Source organism: Harpegnathos saltator, unplaced genomic scaffold, assembly GCF_003227715.2.
Source record: "Harpegnathos saltator strain DR-91 unplaced genomic scaffold, Hsal_v8.6 scaffold374, whole genome shotgun sequence".
In the NCBI taxonomy this organism is placed as follows: Eukaryota; Metazoa; Arthropoda; class Insecta; order Hymenoptera; family Formicidae; genus Harpegnathos; species Harpegnathos saltator.
The window spans coordinates 347,179-372,919 of record NW_020230177.1 but is presented as its reverse complement, the minus strand read 5'-3'; the positions used below and the strand labels follow the sequence as shown (position 1 = coordinate 372,919).

The window sequence follows — 25,741 nt, the reverse complement described above, 5'->3', positions numbered from 1 at the left end:
CTGTGATAACGGTTACCTACAACTTTTATTTTGAAGATGATAATTATAGAATATTAACTGCGCAAACAAAGCTTTGAAGTATATAAAGCTTTCCCTAAAGTATGTCAAGTTTTCGGTAGGTCGGGAATTCCTCAAAATAAACTTTATTCTCACCCGCCATATAATTATGTATTTACACAAGGTGTCTCGGGGGAAAAGGCGGGAGAACAAAAAGACTTTAATCTATAATCAATGAAAAATAGCGGACTCCTCCGAAGAGGGTGGTTTCAGCGGCGCGAACAAAAGCGATGAAAGCTGAGTGGAAGAGACGGATACATTTTGCAGAGAATTTTTGATTGGACAAGAACGCATTAACAACGTGAAACGTTCCCGAACGTTCGTAAAGCACACTCGGCTTAAAGTTAAACGTCTCCCTCGGCTTCGTTCTCACCCTCGCACTCTCATAATATCTCGCTCGTGCTCCAAAAAGCAAAGGCTGATCGGGGATGATTCGTTTACGTTGCAGAGGCCCGTTTATCGGGAAACAATGAAGTGTCGGTATCGAATATTTACTCCTAAAAGCCGCCTGACCTCGCCCGATTTCGCGTACTATCGGCATCCGATGTATCGACATCGCGTAAAATCGGTATCTCTGTAAAATTTCTGCAGACCTGCCGTCTTCGTCGTCGTTATCGTCGTCGTGGTTAGCTCGAAAATCGACGTCGCGGTTTACGAATCTGTCACAACAAACTACGCGCCGCCATGCCGTGCATCGTCGTGCCGTGTCGTGTGCCCTCCGCGACCCCGAGGAGCCCGAGCACGCGAGGGTTTCGGCGAGGGTGCACTAAACTTTTCCGACGATAAATGCCGCTGAACTCGGTTCAGCGACTCGGACGAGTTTTTCCTCGCTTATCGCACCGCTGCGGCTTTTAAAGCCACCGCGAGTTCCGCTTCTTCTTTCCGCGAAATGTTTCTCCCTCCTCGTGCCATTTAATATATTTCATCTTCTTATCCTACCTACCTACCCGATGTTTGTGTAATCGCCTTTTAATCTCGGAGCGAAACTATCTTCTATCTTGGTGCAATACGTACAAGTGTAAGTCGCGCGCATCACGAAGCGAGCGGGATTGCACGGATCGGTAATTTCGCGATGGCCTGCCCGGCGACAACGTTGCATCCAGAAGCACTCGAGTTCTCCCCTTTATTCCATCGCGCAATTGGTACATACGAGAAACTTTGCTGACTCGGTCAGCACGCGACACTCGCGAAGTTGCCGATGAAAAGGAAGGGAGCGGAGAAACCCTTGTGAGAACCGCGTGTTTTTGTCAATGTCGCACGGCAAAATCTCTCGAGCATGGCAGTGGGTTGAAATCCAGTGTTAGCGGGTTTCCCCTTCTCGCTGGTAAACGTCGCGGGCTTCCGACAATACGTACACGCGCGTACAACGATCATCGATCATGTCTTTAGACTCGAGCGAGATTTGCTCGGAAAATTACCCGGAACACTCGAGACCGTTTCTAACCGATTCGTCCAAGCTTAAAGACAAATTTGTGGAAAGATTTATAAAACCCATTCAGTCACACAAAGTATATATAATATCACGCCGGCGTGGGCAGTGTGCTTTGCTCTGTCTGTACGCTTCGTTATCGTGAAAATCGCAAAGAAAGTCCTCGACTCCCTCCGTTATGTCTGACGACAAGTCGAGGGCGAAGGGCGAGGCGTTCGATCAGCCGGCCGATCGCGCGGCAGCCGCGGTGCAATTGGACGGATGTAGCGAAGGTTTCATGAATTTGTAACGCCCGGTTTTTTATAGACGGCATTCGCGACCGCTGTGTCGCTGACGGCGGGTCAAGGTGACGACTTTGAACGTCGATGAACCGCCGGTAACGCGCGCAGGTCTACGGCAGGTCGCAGCTTTGAGACCTGCCGCCTTCGACGGCAGTTTCTCTTCGTTAACGTCCTTACGTAGGATTCCGTTTCAGTCGCGATTCAGACGAGGCTGGTCTCAAAGGAGACCCCCACGATCGTTATCGAACTCGTTATACCTCCGAACACACGGAGATGGTTCGTTTATATCGAAATATCTTAATAGTTTCTCGACGGCAAGCGAGACTCCTCCTCTGTGTGGTTCGCGGCGAACGAATGGCCCGAAAATAATCTCATTAATCTTGTATCCGCGATGAAGCTCTCGCGGGATGGAGCTTCTCGCAAGATGTGACACCAGGAGAATAAAGAAGAAGGAATATTTTTCTCGGCATTGATCAACACGATGATATTTTTAACGTCGGGATCAATCAGCACGCGCAATTTTGCACCGTTGCGACTCTCGGAACCTGCTCGATGAAATTTCTAATTCTACATCGAAACGATCTCAAATCGAATTCCCGTCTTTAAACTCGACTCGACGTTACTCGACGTTACTCAGTTTGACTTCTCACATTAACGCAAATGTTTCGATAAGAGAACATCTTACATCCCGCTGCTGTAAATAATTTCATTTAATTCTTTCCGTCCTCTTAACTTCCCCCTTTTCCCCTTCGCCCGCTTGTTTCGAGAACGAGACAAGTTTGTTCCTTAAGTAAGAAACTTACGCCCTCTCTCTCTCTCTCTCTCTCTCTCTCTCTCTCTGACTTTTTTCAATCTCTTGCAGTATGAAATCCTCGGGACGTCGCGCACGGATGTTTTAATTAAAAACATCGAAGAAGACTACCGGCGCCGGTGATCGAGATCTTGTCGGGAGGAAAAAAGGAGTCAATTCCTATCCGCGTGCATAAAGTGCGACTTCCTGCGTGTGGTTATGTGGACTGTCTGATAGGACGTGATCGCATCGGAAAAGAAAGGAAGTTACGGCCAGGGTGCATTCGAGACTGCTGGTAAATCAGGAGGTAAGTACACCTACATGTGTACGAATAAAGTTTTAAGAGACTGAATGTGTATGTGCGTATGCGTGCTGTGTGTGTGCGCTAATGCCGTTCGTGTTTAGTCGTAAACGCTAACGTCTGGTTGCATGACGTATACGCACGAGTGATAATGCACAAGTGAAACATTACCATGACATTGTTATTGATGTTTGTTCAGCACCAAACAAGGGGATTTCACCGTCCGCAGTGCCCGAAGCACGTTATTACAAAAACTCGCGTTATATAAACGTAGACGCATACGAAGCTATTCACGCTCCAGAACACGCGATGTGTGTTAATTAATTTTCTAAAATATTAATTTACATCCTATTCAGGTTGCAAATGTATCGAGTAATTCACGTGAAATATTTTTTATAGATGTGAGATATAGTGTGAGAGAGAGAGAGAGAGAGCAATTTTGCGTGTCGACAGAATAAAAATTAAAACGGAATCAACCCTAAAAGATGAAGATACTTAATATGAATCACGTAAAACAATCTTTTCCGCCTACATTTTTGGAAAGAGAGTCGTAAGAAATAAGCATGAAACAAATTAAGAAAAAAAAAGGAACACCGGACAGTGTAATCAGAAATGCCTGAAAGTGCGAGAAAGACACGCACGTAGAACGAAATAAAGAAAAAGAATATAAATCTATTTGCAATCAATCCCCGATGTGTACACGCTAGCGACGCGCATTATCGGGAAACGAAATTGCGCAGCGTTCATCACGAGGGTCATTTGACGGTTACGGAAAAATTTGACGACTACCGCTAAGCGCATTACGCATCGTTCCAGCCTGAAATCAAACGTAATCTTATGTTCACGTTCGCGCCGGCATACGTTAGATTAGGCTCGCGTGCAATTTATAGGACATACAAGCCTTTTGCTCCAACTTATCGCCGGACGAGGAGAGATCGTGCCGTCGGTAGACATGAAACACTATTTATGAGTCTTTAGTGCGTACTGATTGGCTCTAAAAAGGTCCACGGTGTCTAAGCAGATCAGAGCGAGAGGCGCGCGTTCGCGCTGTAAAGAGCGAAACTCCTCCCGCTCGTACACGCCGCGCGAGGCCAATAGAATATGCTCGAGAGAGGCCCGAGCTGCCCTCTTTAATGAAGGTTTTCACGAAAATTTAATTATATTTAGCGTCTCGAGATTTAAAGAGCCATCCGCCGGGATGAAGTTCCGCGCGCGGACAATTTAACCTTGCTCTGCGTACAGGTCGCGATCTTATCGCGTAGCGGAAATTTCATTACAAGCGTTTTAGCGAAAAAAATATATTTATCACGAGAGAGAGAGAGAGAGAGAGAGAGAGAGAGAGAGAGAGAGAGAGAGAGAAAGAGAGAGAGAGAGAGAGGTCGCGTCATTCGTTTCGGAGATGCACGAGGTCTCGCGTGGTATTCCCACCATGAGAAAATCAACAACGCACGCGAGACTCTTTGATAAAAATACATTTCATCGGCACTCTTATCAAGCAACGCGAGACTACTTTGTGCACGCACGCCGTCTCTCCTAATTACAGAGGCTGTTCTTCTGAATTTTCTCGATGCGTGCCAATAGACGATTAAACCGACAAGCTAAGTGACGTCAAATACACAGGAGGGTAGATTCTACCACGACGGTAATATTCCTTCCAACGAAGAAGACTCGAGAAGAGGAGAATCGTCTGACAATCTGAGAGAAGTGATGAGAGAGAGAGAGAGAGAGAGAGAGAGAGAGAGAGAGAGAGAGAGAGAGAGAGAGAGAGAGAGAGAGAGAGAGAGAGAGAGAGAGAAATAGGAAGACAGGCAGAGAACGTAATTGCGAAGCACCTTGTATACCGCGACACAATAGCCCGCTGCACATGCGACTCGCCTGCACTTGCAGGCGGCATTATTCGATTCTACTAGACAGCGTGTCGTGCTACTCCGGTTGAGTCTCGCAACAACGGCGATAACCCGCTGTTCCTTTGCGCGGCCATGCGCTGTTCTCTTCACGCATCGATTGTCGTGACCTGATAACGAAACGCGAGCCGCCGATAATACGCCGAAAACCTCGTTCACACCTTCCCCTCTCGCTTTTATCTGACGAGCGAAAGCGTCTGCGCCTAATTACGGCCGAATTATCCCGGGATCGGCGTCAACTAGCTGCCTCCGGTTGATGCCGGTTCGCGCCGGCCGTTTCCGTGGAAAAAGAGCGAGCGATCCCGAGGTGCGATAGACCCGAGGATTTGCATAATAAGGAACTCTTATCCTAGCGACCGCGTCGCGGCGGAGCGGCGAGGTGGAAAGAAATGCGATAAACCCGCCGAATTCCTCCGAAGCAGATACTCTTTTCGATCCGGCGAACATTGATTCTCGCGCCGTTGCGAAAATTCGCGTGTAACGTCGGGTCCGCCGTGAGCGCGAATTGAATTGTCATCGAAAATACAAAAGCGTCGATAAATAACGTCGATCGAGAGGACGATTGAATGATACTTTTATCAGCGCAAATTCGCTGTTGCGCACACTTGTGCCGATATATTTGTAGTGTGATAAAAAATCTCCTGTATGTGTGCTTGTGCATGCAATTATGCATTAACGAGTTCCACCTCGCAATCAAACGTGCTGAGATGAACTTTATAACTCGAACGGTCTCTTCTGGCCGAGGACACTCCTCACAAATACTTAGTTATACAGTTGCTGCAAAGAAACTCGCATCGACTTCTTCGGCTCGTGAGTGTGCACGGATACACGATAAAACGTTTTTCAGATGCGTGATGCACAATTAAACAAATTCATCGGTCTCTCGCGGGTACAGTAGTCCGCTATCTGTATAGCACTACATTCAATATTCATAGCAACGTTTAAATATTTATGAGATAGGCGCGCCACTTGCGAACCAACATCCTCAACTGATCGGCAGTAATAGCCACTCAGCGATATCATCCCACAACGGCATTGATGTGCCTTTCGTCTATCCGAAATAAAGAAAAGGAGATAAAGAAAATATTCAACATCCGTGACAAACTAAGCGCACTGCAAAATAATCGCATTTTTACGGATAAATGTTACTGCAGCTGCACGGATCAAACATTTTTTTCTCCCAATCTGTCTTCACCTTTAGCAACAGATTACTCTATCGCATTCGAGAGCGAAATCATCATCCTACTCGGCAACTTGTAACGAGACTTTATAATTCGCGTGTTTGCTCGCGGTAAACACGAAAAGCACGCGCTGCGTGTCTTTAGAGCAGAACTGTGCAGCATGCGAGTCCGTTCTTCCTTCAAAACTACTCATTAATGTTGCAGTCTCGCTGCTGTATTTACGTGAGTGTGTGCGTGTGTGTGCGCGCGCGCGTGTGTTTTGTATTGTACAAGACGGCAGCGTATCCTCGCCCCGATACGTCCGACCTATTATCACGACGGTGTAATAATGATTTCCAATGCGCCAACGTCATCGCTCGCCGAGTGTGATTTGTATAATAAAAGGCGCGTGTTTGTAACGCGATAAACGCGATGACATACACCGACACACGCGATCGTGCTATATCTAGCCGCGTGATTAGAAAAACATGCGCTCCGCACTCGACGCGCCTCACGGCCCACCGAACTACGCGAGTTTGTTTCACGTAATGAAAGTTTTCATTTAATAACTCTTAACAAAAACGAGGTAACGAGAGAATTCACGAGGGAGGGAAAAAGAATCGGTCGTCGAGAACGGCCCAAACTGCTCCCCCCGTATTATTTGCAGTCAGAGCTACGTCACGTAACTCGATGTATCACCACGACTCTAGTGTATATATTGCGTGTATATTGTGTGTAAATAACGTAAAATAATATTATCCACTGTTACCTGCGCGCTGTCCGAATAGCAAACACGATTATCGAATTGAGAGCGTCATACAAATTTCCCACAAGAACCGACAAAATATTTTCTTAGCCGTCGCGCGCCGCATGATCCATCTCTCCGATTCGAAAAATACTAAGCGCGTCATCGCGTCGACGTAGCCATACCGAGAAATATTCTCGTTAAACGCGAGATCAACTTCTCGTCGATGCGCCGACGTGAAAATCGCAACGCGAGCACAACGCGTCGGCTTGCCGCTAAAACTTCGTTTTTCTCTCTTTTTTCCCCCTTTATCTCTGCCCGAAACTTGATCACGCGCCGACCGCCGGCCGAGGCCGACGGCGACGTTGCTCGTTCTGTGTGTCACTCTTCCGATCCTCATCGTCTTCGAAGTGTCAGAATGACGATTCCTCTCTCCCCCCCCCGCGTAACAACCTCTAACCCGATTTCCGAAGAGTATCTCGGCGCTATCTGGGCGGAGTTTTCTTATCAGAATCACCGGATGACTGTCGTCCGACTGTCTCCGCGCCTCTGCCAGCCAACGACTGCTTGCAGCCACTGGCCGATCGTCGGCCACCGCGGTGATGCCGAGGAGAGGATCGCGATCGGAAGCTAACATCTGGCCTCTGGCGACGGTGGTAAACAGTCCGCCGACGTGCACCGTGGTGCGTGGACGTGCGCGTACGTGGTCGTATGTGTGAGTGAGAGTGAAGGGGAGGACGAGGAGAGAAAGAGACAGATAGAGGGGGGAGAGAGAGAGAGAGAGAGAGAGAGAGAGAGAGAGAGAGAGAGAGGGAGAGAGAGAGAGAGAGAGAAAACGTCGAGAGAGCAGGAGGAAGAAGGAACTCAAGTTGACCGGGCGCACACATCCTCGCACCCACGCGCGCTTCTTTATTTACTCGTGGAGCGGCGCGATTCCGCTATGAGGACCACCGTCGCCTGAAGTTACGGCCGAAGGTGTACCCTCCGTTGTGTACTCGTCAGAGGTCATGAATGCCCAGTCCCTTCGGGTACAGCCGCCGATGGAGCTCCGAGAAATTTCGCATTCCCACAAGTACGATTTTCCTCGCGGTATTCGCGTCTAGGAAGCAATTTTGTAATTTAATACGACCGTTGCGCGGTATTATTTTCTATGGGAGCTAACGAGAAAGAGAGAGAGAGAGAGAGAGAGAGAGAGAGAGAGAGAGAGAGAGAGAGAGAGAGAGAGAGAGAGAGAGAGAGAGAGAGAGAGAGAGAGAGAGAGCACACACGAGATATACGAGAATTACGGGAATTAATTTCACTAACAGGAAAACGCGCGCGCGGCGCGATGCTCGTTTGGAAAGTTACAGAGGAGAAAATGCAAATTGATCATTGCTGTGTTACACCTGATCGCTCGAATCGATTGATAGAAAATTAATAACGCGTCGTGTGTATTAATTTGCATCGCGCGCGTGGACTTTAACTACTCGGAACCCCACACTACACAGTCGCAGATAGTGAAATGTGTGCATTATCGTGTATCCTATCGGATTTATATTGGATCGCGATTTGTTTGTTCAAGACTCTCGATATACCTGACGTCGGTTCTCCGGCGATTACTGTGAAAACGTTGAAAAAGTGTACTCCGCACACACGTGGTATCGCGATGCTGATAACAAGTGGAATATTTCGATTAAATTCAGCCGACGTACGTCAACGAGATTTCCCGAGGAGATTCCTCCTCAGCCTCTCTTCGGCGGGAAGGAGAGAGAAAAACAGGGGGGAAAAATACGCGCCCGGTACCTACGGAGCATCGATAGCGCCGCGAATCGCAGAATCATCGCGTCGCGAATCTGCAATATTATTTCTCGACCGATAACTCCGCCGTTTACCTTAGAAAAACTCAATCAATTTGCACGATGCGCGTGTGCATTTCATTGCCGCCGGCCGTTGCGTGTAAATATAGGGGAATAAATTATACATCGCGGCGGTCAGCCGGTCGTAAAATATCGCGCTGGACCTGACGCGAGGGCGACGACAAGAAGTCGATGTCGTGCGCGCCCGGCAACAACAAATACACGTCGCGGAAAATTCAACGATCGACAACGGGCAATTTGTAATCGAGGCAACTGCACGCACTAATCAGCGGTGCGCGCTTGCATTCGCCGCACGAGAGACATTAAATTCTCGACGGCGCTGCCGCGCCCCGTCCTCGAGTCCTCGCCGCGGCTCGCGCAACGCGAACACCACCACTCGGTCGGCCGCGTTTGAAGGAATTTTTTTCATGCGCACTGCACGATCTGCCGATAAAAATCACGAGGGAACAATTACTCGCCCCGATATACGTAGTCGACCGCCTCGCCGGTTGATCACGAGCTGACCCGCACTTTGACCCAAATGACGCATGGCTTCCCTTATCTGCGCTTTACATGTACTCAATTCTACGTACAACAATTATCGCTATCAGGGCAGCGAACCGGATAAAAAAAGAAGAGCAGAAAGGAATCGCCTCGCCCCCCCCCCCCCACCCCGGCGATTCCGGACTAATTCGACAATCAACGCGCGGCGCGTGAGTCCTCCGTCAGTCCGATTGTTCGTATGTCACGTTAATCAATCGATTCGCGATTATATATTATAGGAAAAAAAAGTAAAGCAAGATACGCAGAAACGAAACGTCGGTACGGAGCGGTAATTAATCAGCCGTATGACAACGACGACGACGACGACGAGCACGGTGATCGTCCTTGCTGCAACAAGGATCGATCGCGTCGAGCAAACAACGAACGCGTGCACGCGTGAGAAAAGAAAAACAAACTCCAAATTATTCCCGACGGAGCAATTGAACTTCGCGTTGCGTCGAAGTACAAATGCGTATGACATCTGTCTGTTATTGAGTCCAAGTTGTTTGCACGTACACGTATGCACGCGCACACATTGTTGCACGCACTCATTATTGTATTGCTTTTTATTATGCGCCATTATCAGTTTCGATTTAGATAACAGACCGGTATCATCTGGTTGGCCTCAAACAGAATAACATCCAAATATTGTAGCATCGAGTCCGTGTCGTTCAGGCCATATTCATACGTGCGCACAAACACACACACACATACATCAAGAATTCACGACTTCCGCGACGATACATTGACCGTCTGGATTCCCCGAAGTCGCGCGCCCACGTTACTTTCGAAATAATCGGGCCGAATTGCCGTAAAACAGCCGCGTTTTGTCGTCGTGAGAGTTGTTTGCCGAGATAAAACGGGACATCGGCGAGAATTTGAAAGTACATATCGAGTCGACAAGTAACGTTTAATTAAGCGGAAGGCGATTAGCTCGAGTCAAGGACGCGCGTGATGCGACACGGCTGGTGGTTCCCGATGGATCTAGAGGATCTATAGATCGCTACTAGCGAATGGCCGAGATCATCGGATTCAGAGGTCGAGAGAAGCGACGAGTAGTAAAACGGGGAAAGATAACGTAAAAAACAAATGAGGAGATTCTGAATCACACTTGACCCGCGTGTCGGCTTGTGCTCGCTCGAGTTCGCGCGAAAGACGCGTCGAATCGCGCGGATTTTAAACAATCTCGAGAAAGGAGACAAACGAACATTCCAATGTTCTTTCCTTACAACAGAAGCACCGCTAAATGCGGATAGGATACGGCGACTCGGCCCACGCGTTCGATAAACACACTCTCTGCGCTCGTTATCGCGAGAAAATTGAAATATTTGATGAACTGGTGAAATGAAAAATTTTCGGGAAAGCTCTTGGCACAAATATTCCTTAATCGAAAATAATCGAGAGATATGCGGGGAAAACGACCGAAATGCAAATACGCACGCATGGAAATTTATGAGGAGAAAACTCATTCGCGCTTGGAAATTTTCTGACGGAACAACGATAGAGATCGAAAAGTGAATTTTAACAAAACGGGAAACGGCGAATAACGCTCTCGCTGTCGCGTGCTGGACAAGTGATAAATGGAAATTTCAGGAGAGAGAGAGAGAGAGAGAGAGAGAGAGAGAGAGAAAGAGAATGCGTGTGATATTGACATGAACATACAAATTTTCACACCATTGACGAGGAAAGAGTATCTCGTTGTAGAGATTACGCGCAAAGTTTCATGTTTCTTTCGCGGGGAAGAAAGAGCGAAGCTATTAGAAAGTAACGAGCGGTCCAGGGATAGTCAACCTTTGACCTCTTTAATGCGCCGGGGGTACGTGAGAGTCCCACTGGTATTTAGAGTGATAATCGATTAGTCTTTGCGCGCTTCCATCCGCCGCGCTTTGCCGACGAGACGCTACACCCACTTTGTGAGACTCGCTCTCTCTCTCTCTCTCTCTCTCTCTCCCAAGATATTATAAACTATGAAACGGTCTCCCGGTCTATTTTGCGCACGTCGCTTTATAAAATTGCACAGGATTCTGCGTGTTCTCGCTATCTTCCGTCTAAACGATTTACGTAACAGCGTAATATAAGACGTTGCGAGAGATTGGATACCAAGATTCGCCTTTCCGATATCCACGGATATGACTTATTGACAATACACGATGAAAGCGATCAAAGGAGACAGCCTGGTGACTTAGCTATTATATTTAAGCCAATAATAATACAGAGAAAGAAATTGTCTTAGACATCTGAAAGGAAAGTAAGGGGATGCTTGATACGGCAATCCCCGTTGACTTTATGTCATCACACTTGTTTATCGTACCTCCTCCACATTGGCTATTTGGCCAACTTTATTATCGATCTTATGAAGTTTATTAAAAGCTGCTTAAGTCGCACGTGCGCGGAATTACGTCACGATGTTGCAAACGACTCGCGGAGCGCGATTACGCTGGAAACATCATTCCGCACGTTTCGCACCGATTGAGCTCGTCTATTATCCAACGTTTCCAATCGTTTTCCATCCACGACCTTGCCTCTCCGCTTCTTCTCGAATTCCGTTTGATCGTCAGACGCGAGGATAACGCCGTATCGGCGAATATACACACACGTGTCCACTCATGTGGGTAAGCGTTAATCGCCTGTCGGAGCTTGTCTGTTTCATCTTAATGATATTCATCAGTTCGCCTCGATTAATATATCGCGCGATTAATCAACTTGGCCTACGTGTAAAACACGTTTCGAGGGAAGTCGGCCGTTTCTAATGATAATTTCATTAGCAATCGAACCGACTTACATACATAATGTATCCGTGGTGTGGCCGAGCGAGGAGACGACAGACGTCGCCGTATCGCGCTCGGGTATTGCGCCAGATGCGTACCAGAAGCCTCCATCTCCATTTGAATGACAAATTCCTCCCGGCGAATCGGTCGTTAAGAATTTATGTATTATGATGTCAAGCCGACACGACGGATCAATCTTCTTCGATCGTTTGCTCTGCAGTTTCGCTCAACTGCCCGTGCAATGTTTGCGCACGGAAATATATTTGCGCTCCGAAGTAAATTGACTCGTCAACGGCGCGTCGTGATTGTTCGCGCAATCTGTGTGAACAGCCGGTGTGTCTCTTACAGAAGTCAAGATTTCAGCTTCGATTTCTAGCCGTGATAGTTAGCCGAGGCAGCTACTCGAGTGGCACTCGAATTTTAACGAATTAGACTCAGCTGTTGCTGTTCGATGCTTCCCGGCTCGATCTTCCCGGGTGAGCTCGACGACGCGATAATTTTCTACACGATTTCGTTCTCTGCGAGAATAATTTCACGTTACAGACATGCCGTTCGGTGATAATAATCGGTGATAACAGATACCTTGAATGTACCGCGATAACGAACACTGTTATTCGAGGGAAACGCGTCCATCGCGCATTTATCTTTAATTGACGCTCTCACCCAGCGACAATCTCGAGGCTGGTCCCTCTCGCTCTTGCATCGACGAGGCATGAAAGTGTCCGGCGGGGAATTTTTCACTTCATTGAAGTTTCCTTTAATACCGACACGTTTCATTCGTCGTCTCTCGTCGAAAGCCGGGCGCGAGGTGAAAAATGTATTTTCAATGCGAAGCCGCGGTGAGACGCCCGGGCGATGCCGTTTTCGCTTTGAGAAACGTATTTCGCCCCCTTTCGCCGAATTATTATCGTACGTGGAAAAAAAAGGAGCGTATGAATGTTCGAAGAAGCTGCGATAGCAGCTCGCGCCCGAGGCATACGAATTTTTCATGGTGTGAGCAGATGCTCGCGCGTGGAAGTTAAAAAATCACAGGTGCTTCGGCGAAAGAGATCCTCGATAGTTCCGACCGCAAGTGGCGCTCGAACAGGTTATTTAAAATTTGTGTTTTATACGATTCGCAGTTCGCTTGCTCGAGTCAATGTTTTTCACGGGCCAAACAAAGCGTGCTTCTCCATATGAAACAAGCCTATTAATTTATTCTCTCTAATGAGCCCTTAAAAGCTTTTAAGCTAATGATAAAATTATTTCGCTCTGTCCGCACGATTCGATACTTCTCAATTACACAATGTTTATCAAAGAGCCGCTCTCTTCTCGACGTTTGTCTGACAAACATAACGAGAACTGTCACATCATTTCACTTTTGACCGACACTCGAGATTAGGATTTATTACGTTGCAGATTCGGAGAGCATTTGACGCTGAAATTGATTGGTCAATCGCGATAATCAACGAGTGATATGAAGCGTCGAGTATATGTGTGTGTGTGTGTGTGTGTGTTGATCATCTTTAAATTGTACGCGTCTCAATTACGTAATTAATAGATTGACGAACGAGAGCGGTGTTTTTAACGATCGACCTGCATCATCACGACGACTTGCGGTCATTTTTGTCATAAGGCGATCAATTATCGCAACGCTTATCCGCAGCGGTACACGGAAAAGTGTCTGTATCACAAGGACTTTTTCATTTGACATTGTTGTCGCTCGTTAATGCTCTCATTGGATCGTCCGCCGACCTCCGCGGCTGATCATTATGCCCCGAGTATCGTCCGCTTCCTCGTCCGAATTCGTTCGCTCGCTCTGAAACCGGAAGCGCGGCGCGATGCACCGAGAGTGGCGCTTGCGGTGCCGCCTGTCACAGTTCTTCATTGCCGACATCTGTTTCTCGTAACGTAAACCGCGCCACGGAGACCTTGAAACTCACCCACCCCCGTCGCTTTTTCTCTTCCGGAACGCGAACATCGTAACGATCAGACGTGCCAATTTCCTAAAATATCCTAATACTTTATCACGTCATTCCTCGCTTGCTCGGTGCTGGTCAGTGAAAGCTGAATTTATAATGTTGCATCGGAACAGCCATTTCCGATACAGGTGAAAATCTGTTTCCTCTCTGTCAATACGTCAACGAGATCGCGAGATCCGTCTTAACTCGGCTAGTCAGTTAACTCAGAGCGAGTTCGTAGCTAAAGCAGCATCGCGTTGAGATTTATTGACACTGATTACGAAGTACAGAAGCAATATCCTGAATCGATAAGCTGACACGGCAGAGGAGGGGGAGCGACGCGACGCGACGCGACGAAAAGTGAGAGGCACGTTTAATGATTTACATGCCAATTAAGAGGATCGTCGATATAATGCGTGCGATTACGCGCCTTTGTGAAATTTTCAATTTGATTTATTCAATGACTGGTCGCCGGAAACTGTCTCCCCCGCTAACTCGGCTAAATCCAGATGAAGCCAATTAATTGGATGCGACAGACGTGTTTTTCGCGGTAATCTATGTATGTATATTATATATGTATACATACATGGCCTCGAGGCGCGAGACAAAAGTCCAGAAAGAGCGATATATAATTTTCGGATATCGAAGAGAATGTTCCGAGTGCGCTTTTCGTCAGAGATATTTTTAACATAGACAAACCGACGCCCGATTTTAATGAACGACGAGCTGCCCACGTGTGAGAGGCGAATCCAACATTTTCATTTATTCCGATTTCCATCCGCGTGTTCGACGGCTCGTATATTCGGTCGTATTACACAAGAATTATTTGCACAATAAAAAAATCTCACGGCCGTGGTAATTACAAAGTTCAACCGTCGTAATTTGTCAAACGTGTAACAATTACAATATTGCGGGTTTAAATGTGAATTTGAAGGCGCGCCTGAGAGTCTGGTGAAACGAGATCACGGATGGGGTGGGTGGGGGGGAGGAGGGGAGAGGAGATAAGCGGGAGGAATAAATCAAGGAGGAAGGATGTGAAACGCGATGATACGATATGAAACGAGGGAGTAATCGGGAACGTGCGTTTTTTTACCGGACGAACCTGGAGCGAGCACTCCGGCGATTAAACAATGATCATACTCTCTAAACTCGTTAAGCGAACCACCCCTCATCTGTTATAGAGACACAACTCGGACGAATAGGTCGTTCATTACGCGGAGGTCCCGCGAGCTCCGTACGAGCTGTGGGTAATCGTATCGCGGTAATTATCCACTTGGCGGCTCGTAATCGCCGGTCGACAACGGGTTCGACAACGGAGAAACGATCTTGACCTTCTGCGTCGGATGACCTCGCGTCGCGTGGATTAACGAAGAGGGATCAGGAAAGAAGAAACTACCGCGAGAAACGACGCTTCGATCGATGACTGATGGATGCGTCGAGGAAGATCGCCTGCCTTTACGCGGCGCTTAGGCGGCGCCTAACGAGTCTCTGATAACGCGCGCGAGAATCGAGCCGCTCTCGAAATAAATTACGGTAATTCCGCAACGCGTACGTCACGAAGGGATACATTAGATTATTCGCCGAAGCTGAGCTCGCAACGCAGCGTCGTGGGCTAACGTCGACCGATTGCGCTGTGTCGAACTGTGCGCGAACTTTCAAACTGTCTCGAAACTATTCTAATCCGCCCCGAGATTAGGACGGTCTCGCCGATTACTGTCGCTTCATTCATCGGATTAGTCGAAAAGTTTGCTTTCGGTTTTCCGCCTTCGAGACGTAACGTCAATGCCGCGAGAACATTAGCGAAGGCTCGTTACTTGGTAATCGACGATTCACTCGCCTTCATTGGGCACAATAAAGGTAAGTTCGAACTTAAGAAATCGAATCGAATTTCCCAACCGACGAGAGCGATATTTAACGCTCGAACTTGGCGACCTGGTGGATGCAATCTGCTGATCAATTTTAACTCGAGGTCAATTCTAAATCGAGGTGACTTTTTTCAACTGACGCGGCGACGAGCGCAAGTCGTGAAAATTTCAGCGACTTCCCGAACTTTCCCCGGCCAACGCGATATTTGATACTCGAGAAGCCGGTGTAGTGGCGTTTCTCCGACGCGTAATCAGCCTCGGTAAATCACGCGGGTGTGTGTTCCGACTCGATGCATCAGTTGTGCCTTCGAGACGCAAAGGCGCACAAGGCGACTCCGGAGTCTCATGGTGTGTTGAGCTCCGCGGCGCACTCATTGACGATGCATAACGCGCGGAAGCGCGTCGTCGGCGTCGCGATATATTCTACGATCTTTCTCCGCGAAGAAGACACAAGGCGCGAGTGGCCGCCATGACCCTGACGACGCGTGCATACGTGTCGCGCGCGTTCGCGTTTATATCGGGCGCTGCAATTGCGTGCGTCGCCGAGGGAGCTGCACCTGGCAGCGCCCACGGAAAAGCAGCCGCGGATCAAACGTGATCGTCGTCTGTCCCGCCGCCTGATTCGCGGCCCGCCGTTAAAAGCGCGTCCCTGTGTCAGTCGTATCTGCGATCGCGGCGCGGTGCGGTGCATGTGCACGCGGTGCGCGCGTCGTCGTGCATTTAAGCTGTCTCCCGCCATGTGTTAATCGGCCACGGAATTCTAAGGAGGACGATGTCGCGCAGCCGGTGATCTCGTTCAACGTCCGTCGTGTCGCGCGCGATACAGAGTGTGTTTCTCTGCTTTCTTGCTGTGCGGCAGTCACAACGGTCAACGGTCGCCGCTCAGGGCGGGAATAAGAATCGAAGTCGAGGCGGCCAGTCGAGAGGTAATCAACGCGAGCGACATCAAAGCGCGAGGAAAGCTCGAGATTGCGCTAGCGCGCTAGCGGCACGAGGTTGCCGTGATCGCGCAGAAACGCGGAGACCCCCCAAGTGAGACGTGAGGGATTCATCGAGGTATCGCTTTAGATAAACTTATGTACTTTAGAAGACGCAAGTGCACACCGCGCTCAAGTCGACCGTACAAGTAGACCGAAGTAACTGGGATTTCAACAAGCCGAGGGGAATCCTGAATACTCCTCTCCTTTGCTCGCTCAAATTTACCATCCATTTTGTTATGATGTAAAGAACGCGAACACCAAGCCTCTGCAAGTTCTCTGGGCTCACAGTTTCGCGTCTGCCGTTTGTGGTTACGGTAATTCGCGGGCGAAAGCGCTCCGTATCTTCTTCTTCGTCGTTGATCTATTTCTCGTTACTGGCGGTCGAGTGACCGGACAAACCGTGCGCGCCGCGACGCGCACGGGGCCGGCCTCGTTTACGATGGAAGAGAATAGAAAACAGAGGAATAAAAGCCCGAAGTGTGCTGGCGAAAGCGGAGAGTGAGAAATCCGAGCGGCGAGCGGCGAGCGAGAGGAATCCGAAGGACCGAGAGCGTATTTCGCGAGCCTCACTTTACGCGACTTGTTCTTTGTCTCGGCATGACGAGGCACAAAACTGTTCGGTGCCTCGGCGTGGCACGCGTGTCAAAATTAACATCCGCGACGTGGGCGGATAATAGACGGCGTACCACATCTTTATTGTACGCTCGTTCGCGTCGTGACGCATTGTCGCCGATGCGCTGCTGTGTGTTATGGCCCGGCAAACTTCGCGTGTCGTTCTTCGTTAAGCCGCGCCGCGCCGCGCTGTTGCAGCGCACGACGAGGGCAGCGTTATCTTGACTTGATTTTTTCACTCGGTCATTCCGGCTCATTAGGGCTTCGAACGTTCGGACGTGAATGATTCATGAACGCGGCCGAATTAATTCCTCCCTCGCGAGCGACGTAACAAAAGGAGAAACGGAAGAAAGAAAACGGGAGGTATCGGAAATCGCGGCATGTGCCCGGCTTTGTAAAAAGTTGAGCCTTCCTTTCTCCTCTCCGTTACTCCGTGTGTACTTTTGCACGGACAGATATGCGCGCGCGATGCACCTCTGCTTATTTTTTTACCGATATGGCTCGCGGCGATTCTGCCAGGCGCATTTTTTGTCAGCCGCCTGACGTCCTTCGCGTGCGAAAACGAGCGAGCGGGCGATACGCAAACAGAATGCGTGCTCGCCGTTAAAACACATGCCGGCATGAAAAACGTATGTGCCCTCGTGCGCGCGGCGCAACTTGCAGAAAAGATCGATCCTCGTGTGCCGCCAGCCGCACACGCACGCCGATCGTCCATCCACCGCGCGTTCATCCACCGAATCAACTTTCCCCTTCGCTCCGGCCGTCCCGCCGGCGCGCGGCGACGCGCGTCACGACGACACCGGTGGCGAATGGTCGGAGCGCAGTCATTGTCGCTGGAGTTCATTCATCAGCGATGTGTTCTGCCGGCGTTATCATTATCCCTATTATCTGCCAACGTAATCGCCGGCCTCTTCCGCGTGAGAAATTCTGACGCGCGCGCGCGCGACCTTCTCTTCCTCCTCTGCGCCTCTTCCTCGCACGAAGAAGCGCGGCCGCCGCGATTCGTCCGGTGAACGTTCACCGCTCGCCTCATCGGGATTATAAATCGCGATTCGGATGATAATCGAGCCGCCGCTTCCGCAAGAGCGTGAGCGCGGAATTCCAATAAGAACGACCGCGAACGCGCGCCGGCTGTGTCGCGATCGATGTGTGTGAACGAGAAGGTGCGCGTGACGCTTGTGCACGAGCCATTACGCGAGACTTACATCCTCGCGACTTCCTACGACGGCGACGGCGAACTTTTCTCTATCAAGTGCGTCGTTCCATGCACCGCGTTAGTCGCGCGAGCTCAGGTGATCGCGAGGGACGCGAGAGAAACTAACGGAGACGCCCCCCCTCCCCCCTCCCCCCAGGCACTTTTTCGCTTTTTCACACACGAGACTTATTCAACTACCCGTATGTTATCCTTTCTTCCCTCTTCCAGCAGATATTTTAACGATGGACACGATCGGCTTGGGGGGGGGGAGGGGGGAAAGATGGATTTCATTCACGTCTCTACACCTTGTGTTTATTACGAGAGCGAGTTTACTCGTAGCTGATGATTAATTATCGAAGAAACGGTGAGCAATTGCCGGAACTTTGTCGATAATTGCGACCGCACTGTTCCTGCCTGAGAGCGCGGAGATCGTAATAGCCTCCTGAGGGATCTCGAGGTATTCGATTTTTAATGCGTGTTCTCTTCGTGTCAATGTTACGTTCACGTCACTCGCGGGTCTGTCTGCGACAGCCGCAAGATGAACCTGAGAGCGAAGGAATTAAGAACGTCGACGCAAAAGGAAATTAGTAAATGCCGCGGCGGAAGAGAACGATTACGCGAGAAAAGATGGAGATACATCATAGCGGGCGACTACGTTGTTACGTTTGCTTTTCTTTCCGAGCGGCAAAAAAGTATGACTGTAAGTGCTTTCAATTAGGATAAGAGGGGATTCTCGTGAGATCCCAACAACTCGCGGGATTACGCGTGAATGCTGGTCGGATGAGCTACAAAATCTGCGGGGTAATATCCCGAAGCGATCAAACGCGCTAAAGATAATTATTTAAATATTTGCGAATTTAATTATTTAAATATTTACGAATTTAATTATTTAAATATTACGAATTTAATTTTACTCTGCGATATACAGATCAAAATAAAGTCTCAGGTGTGTGTGTGTGTGTATTCATTGCAATTGGATGAGCAAGGGAAAATGTCTATTCCAGGTGTGTGGCACGTGAAGTAATTACGAGATTAATAACGAAATTACGAAAGTAGTAACGAAATAATTTCTGGAAATCGATCGACATCGCGTACCTCTCTTTTGTGCAAATATTCGCAAAATCATGACTCGATGAAGCAAGGCATTTGCAGGCAACTGACAATGTTTCACAATTTACTCGCGCGAAGAGCTAATTTATCACATTTACGTCGGTTACTTCAAGCGGGACGATGCGGAAGAGTACGCCCAACTAAGACCATTGTAATCTCATAGACGTCACTGCCGCCATTTTGCACAGGGGATCAATAGCGCGTAATCAAATCTCCAAAGAATCAAAGAGCGCGCGCGCACAACCTGCCCGTACTCTTGTAATTACGTCGCAGTTACGAAATTACTCGCGAACGTAATATAACTCGATGAAAACGCCGGCTCCTCGGCGAAGCCCACACTCCGACGAATTAGCGTGGCACAAAACGCTTTAATGCGATCGATCTCGTTGGAGCGTCACGTCCGAATTACCGGCGTCCTCGTCGCCGGTGTCGTCTCTCCTGTCTTCCTCGAGGGGAACGAATCAGCCCCGGCGTGTTACGCGCGCAATGGAGCGCGAGTCTCCAACTTTTCTCATTTTCGCACGTGGCAATGGAAATATTCCGAGGATTGTCCGACCGCTGTGGCGACGTCTCCTCTATGCATTCATTCGCGCCGAAAAAAACAGGCTGCCAGGCGCGACACACTAGAGCAGCCACGCAAAATGCGCAACACGTAGCACGAAACGAGTTGCATGCGCGCGCGCGCGCGCGAGAGAGAGAGAGAGAGAGAGAGAGCACGAGCTGCGAGTTGCTTTCGGTATTGTCATATATCGATTTAAATAGGAAACAATCAGAGAGCGATCGAACAAAGCCCGATAAAAGAGCGGACATCGGAAGAGAACGTGACAATGACGAACAGACGTTACGCCCGCGCCGATGCGCTATGAACGTACGAAGAACTACGCTTCGACATTCGGCGAAAATGCGGCCGAGTGAGCTTGTCGCAGGACACGTGCGCTAAATCTATCCTCGTTGTCTCGGCGAGAGCATACGGCAGTCGCGAGGGCGTTGAAATTTATGTATCTCCCACGAGGACGTGGGAGATACGAAATGCAATAAAAAGTAAGCTGACGACAGTTCGCGGATTGGGAACGGACAGCACGCCACGTGTCCGATGTAAAAATACACGCTAAAAACACACGCTATAATTGATGCGCGCATTGCTCCATCGACGCGAGTTAATTATGGAAGTAATTCATTAGGCGCAATCGCAGAATTACCGGGGGACCGATGCCGGAGTAACTCGGGACGCGCATAATCGGATTGTACAGCGAGATTTATATTTCCGATTTATATTTCCATCGCACAGTAGATGGAGAGATGGTTGATTCGATACTGACGAAAGAACTGGCGTCGCTGCGCGCATCGCAAACGTTCAATTAGCATTTTGCATGTTTCAATGAACCGCACACGCATATTAAGAGTAAATGTTAAACGGAAATAGCTGGGCGACGGCACACGCGAGCGCAGTGAATGCAATAAGAATGACCGAAATAAACGGTATGAAATTTAATAGGACGAAAGCGGAAGCAGAGCGAGAGAGAAAGAGGAAGAGAGAGAGAGAGAGAGAGAGAGAGAGAGAGAAAAAGGAAAAGAAGAGGAAGAGACAGAAGGGAAGGAGGGGGAAGCAATTGTACGAGGCAACGTGCCTCCAGCTGAGGAAGTTTAATTATTATCAACTCGCGCGTAGCTGCTTGCGCGTGGTCACGACACACGCACGAAATATCTCGTGTCGGTGAGCGCTCGCGTGCACGTTTGGCACCCACAGTTGTCCGCCGCTTCCGCCGCCCCCACGGTCGCAAAAGCGGAGAACTTTCGATACGCTTTAATCGAACGAGGCATGAGTTCGGTATCAATACCGGCAAAATACGAAGCGCGTTTTAATGATAAACTGCAGTTCAGCGCCCCGCTCCTTCTCTCTCTTCTAAAAGGAAATTTGTTAATAGTGGAAACACGCTTCAGTGAGAGCGAAAAAGAGAGAGAGAGAGAGAGAGAGAGAGAGAGAGAGAGAGAATAGAGAAGCAAAGTCACGGGCAGACAGACGCAATGACATCTCTGCCAGTTGGAAACTCGTTAGTGCGTTAATAATAGAAGTGCGCGTCCGTTGACGCGGCAGTTACATCGACATAGACCCGTCATCATCAATGCTAATGCAATAATTAAGTCGAATGTTTAATCTATTTTCGCAGACCGTGGATGCAGCCGGGGGCCGGAATCGGCGGGGCCCACGTGGGCGGGACAGGTGACGATGAGGCTCCGAAGGACCCGGGAGCGCGGATCACCCATCAGTCCTACACGGAAAAAGACTACGAAGGTAAGAGGCGTTCCGGGAATTCCCGCGAATTGTCTTTCGCAGTCGATTACCTCAATTAATAGGAGAATTGACGAAAGTTTGCGTCATTTAATTGAGCTGATGGAATGTTAAGGGCGATCGTATTCGAGTGAACCTATTTCTTCTCTTCGTCTACGTCGCATTCGTGAGAGAGAGGGAGAGAGACCTTTTTTTTAGAGAGAAACAGAAAATTGACGAGTCTAATTCAATTGAGCGCTAGTTTGTACAACTGACCGTCAACTGCCGAATTATATTACGTGAATCTTGCAATGACTTGTAAGAGTCTTCAAGACGCGGCTGAAAATTTGAGACGCGACGGGCGTAAACGTACATAAATTAGGCGGATTCGGTAAAAATATCCAAAGGCGAAAGGCGAAATGTCGGAGTCGGTTAGCAAAGTATAAAAGCCCCGATTCCCTTGATATCGAGCGGCTATATTCGGCTTATCTGAATCCGCGCCCTATTTTCGCAAACCGCCGCTGTAACCTTCGTACGTGATGCTTTCGATAATTTCGACGAAAAACGGCAGATTCAACGATGCGTGCATTTTTTTCACCGGCTATACACGTCAAATTGCCACGCATTACCAAAATTAATGTTGCTCATACAAGAATATTTATGAGGCGGAAAATAATGCAAAAATATTCCTCCACATTTCGGGATTGTATCGCTCCGTTTTCAAGCGCCAAGTATTCAGCGCCGATTAAAATTGCCTTCGTATTCCATATTCGTCGAAAATATCGCTTTAGCAATTAACTCGAAGCTTCTGTCGGTTATACAGTTTTTTTTTTTTTATCGCGAAATGATATCCAATTCCGCGAAAAATGTCAAGTAGAGCGAACCCCTCACCCCCCTCCCCGCACATCTCACGTTTATATCTCTCGTAGAATATTCATTCAATTTAGCTCCCCGTGCGCAGCTCGCGAAATGTACATTATCTAGATACGCACGAGGACAACGGAAAAAGATAGTAAGAGAAAGAGAGAGAGAGGAAGATTCGATGATTCTCGGAACTCAGCGCACGTATAAAATGTTTACGGCTCCGGGCATTTCATAAAGCGAGGCACACACGAAGGCGAAAGCTTCCGCTGAAGCGTCAGATCTCCAACAGGCAATAACGTGCCTGCACGCTATAGGTCAGTCTGATACGAATCTGGCTTCGGTGTTTGCTCACACGACATCCCTCGCACGTGTAGGTGCTTCAAAAATCGTTACTTCGTTAAACAACGGTGGCTATGGACGGACACGTAGCGACGAGTTGACCTCGTACCCGTCGTCGAGGGCGAAACGTTGCCGTACGGTCGGGGGCCACGTGTATCGCGATGATCCCGAATCGACAACGCGCGTGAGCGAAGCTCTCGGCGCGAAACAGATCGATCGATCGCCGCACCTAGCCGCTGTTTAACTCCTCCGTTTGTCGCGAATCGAAGCTTTTATTGAACGATCTCGCCCCGGGCGCGCTTTGAAAATAAAGTTCTAACGGACATTCAGTTAACATCTGTAATCCGCGAGTTCCTTCGATAAAAGGAAAGAAGAGAATCCCTCGTCTGAGATCAATATTGTTCCTTACAAATTATAGTCTCATAAAAGAGAAAGATATTTCTGTTTCGTGACAAATGCATGATAATTTGCACGCAATGCAAAGTATGCATTCCAAAAGTATTAATAAGATTCCGATCTTCAACATCGCGCAGTGCGAAGTCGAGAGCACTTGTTAAAGCACATCTGTTCAAGTAATAAATATCGAGACGCATATCCAGCGCGTAAACATTTTGATCTAACGTCATTTTGCGACCCCATGTGTTGTATCGGACTTTAATATTTGTTTATATCGCCCCAGCAACGTAATACGTGTGTTTTGCCTTGTGTCTTTAACGACGCGCGCCAGACATTTAACTGTCATTTGCGTGTCTTTCGTAATACCAGACGCTGCAAACGCGCGCTAAGTATTACTTCCTGCGTCTTCTCCAGTGATTTCATACGGTCACCTTTCGCATGGTGACAATTTCCGCCAATAATCAATGCGATTTAATCGAAATATTGCATGCACTACGTAATTCGACGCTCTGAATAAGCGTTCTGAGTGTGCACTCACCATTGTGCGTTAACTCATCGCGATGTCCAGTCGTCCAGAACCGAGTCCTCAGCAGTCTGAGTCTGCTCCTCATAGTCTGCGAACTGTTGTCCATCGTTGTCGATCGCACTTCATTTATATTGCACTCGCGAGCGCGCTTGTCTCAACGGTTGAACGATTGCTCAACGGTTTAGCGAGAAGCACGTTGAATTCTGACGTTTCGAGACGTATTCGCGATCGAAATGCAAAACCCGAGGAATACACCGGCGTTCGACATGATTAAAAGCAAAGAGAGTAAACATTTCGCTTCGCAGTCGACTGTGCTTTGTCAGAAAATGCGATTCTCGTTTCGAGAAAATTTTGACCTTTAACGAAAGCAATGAATATACGTGTTGAATTCAGCGGTAATTTCAACCGAGATAATATTATAATCCGTCGCGTGTGAAACATTCGAGAAACTAATGATCACGACTATCGCGCAAAACATTTCGCGAACAAGGCAAGTAATCGCGAATTTTGCGTATGGTGGCACGATTTTGATGCGCAATGTTGGGGCGCAATTTTAATGCGCATTTTGTATCGCTCGAAACAATTCGAGAAATCATGTTAAACAAATCGAAAGAAGATGTTAAGAATTGCTATCTTTAAGAAAGCGACACTCAATACCGAGTATTCATGTATCTAGTATCTGAGTAAAATATTTATTAAAAAAAAAAAGCAATCTCCCAATTGTTTCGAGTATTATTTCAGAGGACGACACAAATACGCGAGTCCTACACTGAGAAAAAAATATGCAGTATATTTATGACAGCATAATCGCTTAATGAAACAATTATAGTCGGAAGAGTTATTTTTGTAATGAGCGCTGCTATATATAGTATTATCGATAATAACCTTGTATGCATATTTGTCTGCACTGTTAAAATAATTTTGTTGAGATAAGTGTTGGTAATGAGACCATTCGTAATTATTTCTTTTCTCAGTGTACATGCAAAAATTTACTAGTAAATCGCATTGATTTTCCGTAACGCACATTGATAGATGTGAATCCACCACCTAAAATTTGTCTTGTTGACTCACCGAAATACCGGGAACTCAGGATCGGCCACGTTCTGCTACAGATCTGAAATAAAAGAAAATATAATCAATTAGATACGATGGTTAACGTTTTGATAGTGAGAAAAATACGGGTAGTCACACGAGAGTATTGACTTTTGCGATCGTTGTAACCCAATGATTTTTTCATTCGGACAACCGTCACAGTTTTCTTTGGCGAAAGGTTAGATGTAACAAAAAATCTATAACTCACCTTCGAGCCGACCCTGCTCGGCCCGAACCGGATCCTCCGGTCGGCATTCGCACCCTTGTACAATTCACAGGCTCCACCAGATCTGAAACAAAAAGCATATTTTTCGGTTCGTTATATCAATAAACATCAGCATATTAATGATACAAAAATCAAAGAGGCACAGCGTATCTTTCTATTAAATGTAATCGATGTAAATAAAAAGCGTTGATTACCCTCAAGAATCGAAGATGACACTACTGCTCCAGATGATGACCCAGCACGATGATTACACACACGAGATAACACAAAATGCGTCTTACGCACACATCGGTCGATTCGGAAAAATCGAGAATCACGCGCGACGTGTCCTGACCCGTTTACCATCGCATCGAGAACTGTTATGATCGCTCGGCAGTTGTTTTGTATATTTATATACGTGCCTCATTCCGGGGACCACGGTTGACATGACCTTCAGCCGGCGAGAGGCGCTCGAGAGCCTCGTTAGAAAAGTTTTTCATGCATTTCACGTTCTCTACGTTGTAATATCAACGTC

At 48.1% G+C, this 25,741-nt stretch overlaps 1 protein-coding gene across 16 annotated transcripts in view; it reads left to right on the top strand.

The window, feature by feature from the left end:
• Ndae1 (Na[+]-driven anion exchanger 1) overlaps positions 1-25,741 on the top strand; it is a 63,248-nt gene that overhangs the window by 1,051 nt on the left and 36,456 nt on the right. For 14 of the 16 annotated variants that reach the window (XR_003113171.1, XR_003113170.1, XM_025300530.1 and 11 more), the window contains exons 1-2: positions 7,476-7,739; positions 21,684-21,808. Coding sequence is in view for 14 of the 16 variants with exons in the window: in XM_025300530.1 (XP_025156315.1) it covers positions 7,675-7,739; positions 21,684-21,808 (190 nt within the window). In the remaining 2 variants the exon portion in view is untranslated. Of the gene's footprint in view, positions 1-2,629; positions 2,865-7,475; positions 7,740-16,282; positions 16,545-21,683; positions 21,809-25,741 lie in introns of those variants that run through there. The other 2 variants (XM_025300531.1, XM_025300532.1) reach the window with 2 other exon arrangements.